Source organism: Panicum virgatum, chromosome 2K, assembly GCF_016808335.1.
Source record: "Panicum virgatum strain AP13 chromosome 2K, P.virgatum_v5, whole genome shotgun sequence".
Lineage (NCBI taxonomy): Eukaryota > Viridiplantae > Streptophyta > Magnoliopsida > Poales > Poaceae > Panicum > Panicum virgatum.
Window position 1 is genome coordinate 56,508,166 of NC_053137.1, and position 7,614 is coordinate 56,515,779.

A 7,614-nucleotide genomic window follows, 5' to 3' on the forward strand; every position below is an offset into this window, starting at 1 on the left:
CAGCAAATATCCGACTACCACCGTGATGGAGATGAAGATAACACGGAAACAGTTCTAGGTGACAATCCGTTCAGCTCTTCATCCTGGACTGACAGCAAAGCCGATCTATGCACCTTTGTTGCACCCCGCACTTGACAAGGCCACTACCCACACACGCACCTAGCCGGCTAAGTGGCTAACCACCAATTAGCTTATGTGTACAAACTTGTATAGCTAGACGTGATGTGCTGGTGTCAAAATAAAGCTTTTTTTCCAATTTACCAAGTCAAACTTGTGGCTCCATCATTTTACCATATAAAAAAATGGATTCGCCAAATTGCCATGGTAAGAATTGAACTTTGATTTTCACTGTATTTGTAAGTATTCCCCATATCAAAACCGTCTTTTCATATGACCATTTTAGAGGCTCAATGCTCGACCGCTCTTGCGACGGGGTAAAGCTTAACAAACTCTTTTTGAACGATTAAAGCTAACAATTTTTTAACGTCCTATTCCTATCTACTCCTATAAAACTGCTGCGTTGGAGCTTGTTCTGTTTAGTTCTAAAAAAAAAATTTCCTACAATATTTGTAACATGGAATCTTCGGACACATGAATGAATCATTAAATGTAATTGAAAAAATAACTAATTATACAACATAACTGTTTTATCGAGATGAATCTTTTTAAATCTCATAATTAGATATTACTGGTTAAATTACAACAAAATGCACTACAATAAGGACTTGTTTAGATGCGTAAATTTTTAGGTGTAAAGTACTGTAGCACTTTCGTTTGTATTTGATAATTATTATCGAATTAGGCTCAAAAGATTCGTCTTGTAAATTATAGACAAACTATGTAATTAATTATTTTATTTAGCTATATTTAATATTTCATGCATGCGTTGAAACATTAGAATTTTATAAATTTTTGAAATTTTGAAAGCAACTAAACAAAGCCTAAGATTCAAACGTTTTCACGAACTGAACTACGCAACCACCCGTAAAAAGGATTCCTCCCCTGCAGTAGTCCAGCAGCATCGGACGGACCTGAACTTCATTTCCCGCCCAAAGCCCCAAATCCCCCGAAACCGCTCCTCCCCATCGTCGACGGCGCCGCCCTCGCCGCCACCCATCTCTCCCATGGACGCCGGCGGCGGGAGGCCCGCCGCCTCGCCACTGGACACAGTGGCGGCCGCCTTCAAGTCCCGCGTCATGGAGCTTCAGGATCTCGTCCTCGCCCGCAGCAGTACGCTACTCCTCCCGAATCCCCGCTCCCTAAACCCTAGGTGGGTACGGGAGTACTGACCCCACCCCCGTTCGCAGTGTTCCCGGCGACGGCGATGCCGGACCTCGCCTCCGTGGACGCGTCGGTGACGGCGATGGAGTCGCGAGTGCAGGACATCCGCCGCTGCCTCCAGGAGGAGCTTGACGCCATCCCTAAGGCCAAGGTACGGCTTCTTCGCTCGATTCACCGCGGGAATGCCGGGGATAGAGCTTTTGGTCTTTTTTTTTTGAAGGAAAAGCTTCTTTGAGTCTGGATGTGCCTCCGGAAGCTGATCCGCCTGTTGCTTTAACAGAAGCCAGAACGGGTGCGATAAATTGTGTAGAAGTGGTGGCGCTGAGTTCAGACTTTGGATTGGGGGGGGGGGGGGGGGGTCTTAGCCTTCTGATGTATCTGGTTGGATGATAGGTTCAAAGCTCACGTTCATGTCAGTAAATGGGGGAACGGGATCTTGATTGGTAGCAATTTTTGTGCTTGGAGAAATTATAGTAGGAATCGGCCTATATTGGGGAAAATGGAGATATTCCCTACCTCCTCTATCTATTTTGCGCTTGCTCCTAACCTCCTAAAACCAAATTCGTTCTATTTGTTGGCAATAGATGGTTGTTTTCTCAGTGCTGACTTCATTGAATCCATATGCAGAAGCTAATAGAGAGGTCCTTGAAGCAGCAGGAAAAGCTGCAGCACATGCTTGCCAACGTACCTTCTGGGATGCACGTGGATGTCTTTGCTACTCATCTGGAACAGAGCTCATCAAGGTATCTGCTGAATAAGGTTGTATCTTCTGCTTCTGCCTTGATTTGGCCGTAGCAACAAGCTGTTTGTGTTTCAGGATGCTGCCTGAGCGCTTCAATTTCAGTTCATCTGTTCCTGAATACAATGAATGTGAGTTGAAGATTAAGGAGGAGCCAGTTACTGCTCCCAAGGTAAAGCCACTTAAATCTTGTGCAATATTTAGGGATTGTAGTTGCTTTTCTTCTTCATGAAAGTTCCAATTGTTGCCTGAACTTATGCTTTCTTTGATTGCTGAGAAGAAAGGAAGAGCACCTGCACCTCGCTGGTACATCTCAACAGAGGAGCTTGATTCGTTGTCATCGTTAGTCCTCAATCTGCAACCTTTTCCTTTTTCGGATCAAATTCGGCCATCTGTTATTATGATTGGATATGAAATATGTATTCTGTTATTGCAGGTACATGAGGGGAAGACTGACTTTGGAAAAGGTTAATATCGCAATCAATGAAGTGGCTTCATATGCAGATGCCAATGCTCATCTTGTTACATGCCCCACGAACAAGGTTTGTTTCATTTCATTCCATCTTTTGGCAGCGACATCTGTTTTTATTCTATGACTAGCTGTTGACTATGCTGTCAGTGTTCTTGCAGTTGTCAGAAGATAAGTGGGATAAAGCTTTGGTAAGCCCAATCTAGATGCCATCAACCTGATTCATTTCCTCATTTTATTTGAAAATTCATTCATTTGGATATTGTATTCAGGAACTAAGGAAAATCGCAGCGACTGAGGCAGTAAAGGGGAAGCCTTTCTTCCTGGAAGTCGACATAAAAGGACCCGGTCTAAAACTTGACCAAACAGGGAAAGCTATTCTTACAGTGAGTCTATACAACTTTAGCCACTTAATGAAACAATATGTAGAGCATTTTGCCAAATGATGTATTCTTTTATCAGATATACTCTTTTATTGTTTTACATCACTGAAGATGATTAATGAGTAATGGTGGATTGTTTGACCTTCATGCAAGCTGTTCTTTATGAAATTTTGCATCATTTTGAATGTATAACTAAAATAATCTATATGTGGACTGTCAAACTTGAACCGTCGCTGAACCAGATAAGACACATAAGATAAATATACTTTCACATTGAACATTAGATGAACAAATACACAATTACAAATATCTTATGGCTTCATACAAAGTTGAAGAATTTTTCATGTAACCTCATGCTATAAACCATGTGAACCTTGCATTACAGTCCAGTACCCTTCAGAACAGTAGGCCACAAGGTGCACTTGAAGGAGCATTGATCTTGCAATATTGTCATTTAATAAGTTTGATAGCTAAAGAGATATAGATAATATTTAATATGTGTTGCGATCATATTTCCTGGTTTTGACCTGCTCATTTTACTAGCAACGTAAGTCTCGCTGTTACATTCATCTGCTACTGTCCTCCAGGTCCTTCGCCATCTTGGACGCTTCCATGAAACCCGAATTGGGCGCCATCGGGTCTTTATACTAAAAAAGCAGGCGTGAAGGAATTTCATTCGATTAGAATTGGTGCATATTCTGCAATCTGTCAATATCCAGTAGCCTCCTTGCTTTGACATTGCAAAAAACATCTCGCATGTGCTTCCTGGATGATTCAAAGATTGCTGTGCTTTCATCAATATCTGTTTGGCTGCATGCTTTTCTTTTGTACTTTGCTTACATTGGTCCAAAACTCCCATGACATATATGTTGGTGTATATGTGAGCCCATGTATAGAGGCCCATCTAGAAGCCCATGTATAGGATCTATATATCCCACCCTTATATGGTTTGGAGGAATACAAACCATTATTCTCTCTATCATGCTATCATTAGCCTAGGGTTAGGGTACCCTGGCGCGGCCCTACTGCTGCCCTGGCCGTCCTGGACGGTGCTGCGGGTGCCGCCGCCACGGGGGCCGCGGGAGCCGCAGCCGCAGGCGCCGCCGGTGCTGCGGACGCCGAGCAGGGGCCTCCCGTGCCGCCCCAGCAGCCCCTGCAGCTGCTCGACAACATCGCCGCCCCCTGCAGGACGCCGCCCAGCAGGCCCCCCTGCTGCCAGCCGCCGCCGCAGCTGCTGGCGCGGGGACTGCGGGGCCCAGCAGCGCGCCGCTGCCGTCGATCCGGCCGCCCTGCGGGCTGTGGCGCAGCTGCTGCAGGCCGCGGGCGCCGATCCGGCCGCCCTGCAGGCCGCGGTGCAGCTGCTGCAGGATCCCGCCGCCGACGCCGCGCCCGATCCCGCGTGGCCTAGCCTCGGGATGTCGCTCGCGGATGCGCCGCTCTCCGTTGCCGCCCTCCGTGGGCAGCAGGCCGACGTCGCTCTCGCCGCGGCCCTCCTCGCCGCCAAGTCGGAGGCTTCGTCAGCCTAGGAGCGGGTCCGCGTGGCTGCCATCGCCTGGGAGCGCGAGCGCGCCACGGCCGACACCCTCGCTCTCCGGGTCGCCGAGGCGGAGCAGCACTTCCTCCGCGTCTCCTCCGGCCTGCTCGTCGACCCCGAGTCCGTCTCCTCTTCCTCCCACCAGGCCCCGCCCGCTGGATCTGGAGCCCAGTACGACTCGACCGACCACATGGTCGCCCAGCTCCACCTCCAGGCCGCCGGCGTCCAGAACATCCGGGCCTTGGTCACCGTCCTCCTCGACCCCGCGTCCTCCTACAGACGCTGGCGGGACCAGGTCCTCCTCGCCCTCCGCCGCTATGCCCTCGACGACCACGTTCTCCTCGACACGCCGATCGAGGCGCGAGATGTGGTGTGGCTGCGCCTTGACAGCGTCGCCATGTCCTGGATCTTCGGGACCATCTCCCTCGATCTTCAGGACCTCATCAGGACCTACGGCGGCATCGCGCGACAGGCCTGGGTGGCTCTCGATGGGCAGTTCCTTGGCAACGCCGAGTTCCGCGCCCTCCAGCTCGACGCCACCTTCCGCACCTTTGTGCAGGAGGACCTCTCCGTTGGTGAGTTCTGCAGGAGGATGAAGAGCATGGCCGATGCTCTTCACGACCTCGGGTGTCCGGTGTCCGATCGGGTCTTGGTGCTCAATGTCCTGCGGGGCCTGAGAAACATCTATGACCACCTGAAGACCTGGATCACCCGCTAGAGGCCCTTCCCCTCCTTCCTGTAGGTCCGGGACGACCTCGCCCTCGAGGAGATCACTAGGGGTCTCGCACCCGGATCGTCCTCGTCCACCCCCACCGCGCTCGTCGCTGCTCCACCGACCTCCTCTGCCGCTCCTGCCACCTCCCTCCTTAGTGCTGCTCCCGCCGGGCAGACTGGGGGTGGGGGGCGTGGACGTTGCCGGGGGGGGGGGGGGGGTGGTGGTGGCCACTGGTGGCCCTGCTTCTGGGGTACTGGTACCGGTGGGGGCCGTCGGGGCTTGCCGACTCCGGCTCCGGCTTCCGCTCCTATTCCTGCCCCTGGAGGTACGCCCTGGCCATCCTTCAGCAACCCATGGTCAGGGCGCATCTCGATGTGGTCGTTCCAGGGTCCGGGAGGGGGGCCTCGTCCTCAGCTCCAGCCGGCGGCCATGTTCACCGGTGCTGCTCCCCTCTTCGCGCCGTCCTGGACCCCGCCCGCTTAGCCCATCCAGCAGCCGACCTGGCTTGGGGGGTGGGACCAGGCCGCTCTGGCGCAGTCCTTCAGCACCATGGGACTGATGCCGCCGGTCAGCACCGAGTGGTTCGCCGACTCGGGTGCCTCCTTCCACACCACTCTTGATGCCGGTATCCTCTCTTCCATCCGACCCCCACACTCTTCTTATCCTTCTTCCATCATGGTTGTTGATGGGTCTTGCTTTCCTGTCACCGCCGTGGGTTTTGCTCCTCGTCTTCCTAATGTTCTTGTTGCTCCTCAGATGGTTCACAACCTTCTTTCCATTCGCCAGTTTACTACTGACAACTCCTGTTCTATCGAATTTGACTCTTCTGGTCTTACTGTGAAGGATTCGGCTTCCCGGCGTCCGCTCCTCTGATGTGACAGCCAGGGGCCCCTTTACACTCTTCGGCTTCCTGCTTCTGCTGCTCCGCCTTCGGCTTCTTCTTCTTCGTCTGCTGCTTTTGCCGTGACACCTTCTTCCATCACCTGGCACCGCCGGCTTGGACACCCCGGCCGCGACGTTTTGGCTCAACTCAGTCGTAGTACCGATGTTCCATGCACTAGGGCTCCTGCTGAGCACCTCTGTCATGCGTGCCAGTTAGGTCGTCATGTTAGACTTCCTTTTTCTTCTTCTTCTTCGCATGCTGCGCATGCTTTTGATCTTATTCACTGTGACATGTGGACATCTCCTGTACTTAGCATGTCTGGCTATAAATATTATCTGGTCGTGGTGGATGATTTTTTTCATTACTCTTGGACTTTCCCTTTGCGCGCCAAGTTTGAGACTTTCCCCACCCTCCTCCACTTCTTTGCCTGGGTGTCCACTCAGTTCGGCCTCACCGTTAAGGCTGTCCAGTGCGACAACGGGCGTGAGTTCGATAACTCCACCTCTCGTTCCTTCTTCCTCTCTCGGGGTGTTCAGCTGCGTATGTCTTGTCCGTATATCTCTTCTCAGAACGGCAAGGCTGAGCGGATGATTCGCACGACGAACGACGTCGTGCGCACCCTTCTGATCCAGGCCTCTCTACCCCCGCGCTTCTGGGCTGAGAGCCTCCACACCGCCACCTACTTGCTTAACCATCTTCCGTCCACTGCTTCTCATGCTCCCACTCCACACCACGCTCTTTTCGGTACCCCTCCTCGCTACGACCACCTTCGGGTCTTCGGGTGTGCGTGTTACCCTAGCACCTCCGCCACCGCTTCTCACAAGCTGGCGCCCCGCTCGACTCGTTGTGTGTTCCTTGGGTACTCCCCTGACCACAAGGGGTACCGATGCTTTGACCTCACCTCTCGCCGTGTTTTGATCTCCCGACACATCGTCTTTGACGAGTCGGATTTCCCCTACTCCTCCACTCTGTCTCTTGACCCCGAGTTGGATTCACTGTTTTCGACTGACCCGGTGGTTCAGCCGCTGTTACCTGTCTGTCCTTTCCCTGCAGGTTTTCCCGGTACAACGACACCGCTCCTGGTGATCCCTGCTGCGCCGAGCGCGGCCCCGGTGCCCGCGGTCGCGCCACGCGCGGCCCCCGGACCTCCGGTCGTGCCGCGCACGGACCCGGTGTCTCCTGTTGCGCCACGCGCGGCCCCGGTGCCTTCCCCTGCACCGGCACCGCCGCGGTACGCTCAGCCGGTACAGGTGTACCGGCGTCGACACCGGTGTCGCCTCCGGCTCCGGAGGCTCCTGCGACGCCTACACCGGAGCCGTCGTCGCTGCCGCCTCCTCCGGCTCCCTCTCGAGTCGAGCCGGCGGTGTACCACCCACCAGTCATCTATCGGGATCATCGGCATATCCATCCCATGGTGACTCGGCGGATCGCGTCTCAGGCCGCGATTCTCTCCGCCACCGAGGGAGAGCCGCGAGTCTCTCCGGTACCCTCCTCTGCCCGCGACGCCTTGGCGGATCCTCACTGGCGTCGCGCGATGGAAGAGGAGTACGCGGCTCTCCTCGCCAACCAGACGTGGGATTTCGTGCTGCGTCCGTCTGGTTGCAATGTGG

At 53.3% G+C, this 7,614-nt stretch overlaps 1 protein-coding gene across 1 annotated transcript; it reads left to right on the top strand.

Annotated features, from left to right (window-relative positions):
- The first annotated feature begins 1,013 nt into the window (after positions 1-1,013).
- On the top strand, positions 1,014-3,702 carry LOC120688160 (spindle and kinetochore-associated protein 1 homolog). Its single transcript, XM_039970336.1, has 9 exons — positions 1,014-1,230; positions 1,308-1,432; positions 1,909-2,024; positions 2,099-2,192; positions 2,301-2,362; positions 2,457-2,562; positions 2,651-2,680; positions 2,762-2,875; positions 3,460-3,702. Exons 1-9 carry the CDS (start codon positions 1,125-1,127, stop codon positions 3,535-3,537), a joined length of 831 nt encoding a protein of 276 aa, XP_039826270.1. The 5' UTR covers positions 1,014-1,124; the 3' UTR covers positions 3,538-3,702.
- Positions 3,703-7,614: the final 3,912 nt, after the last annotated feature.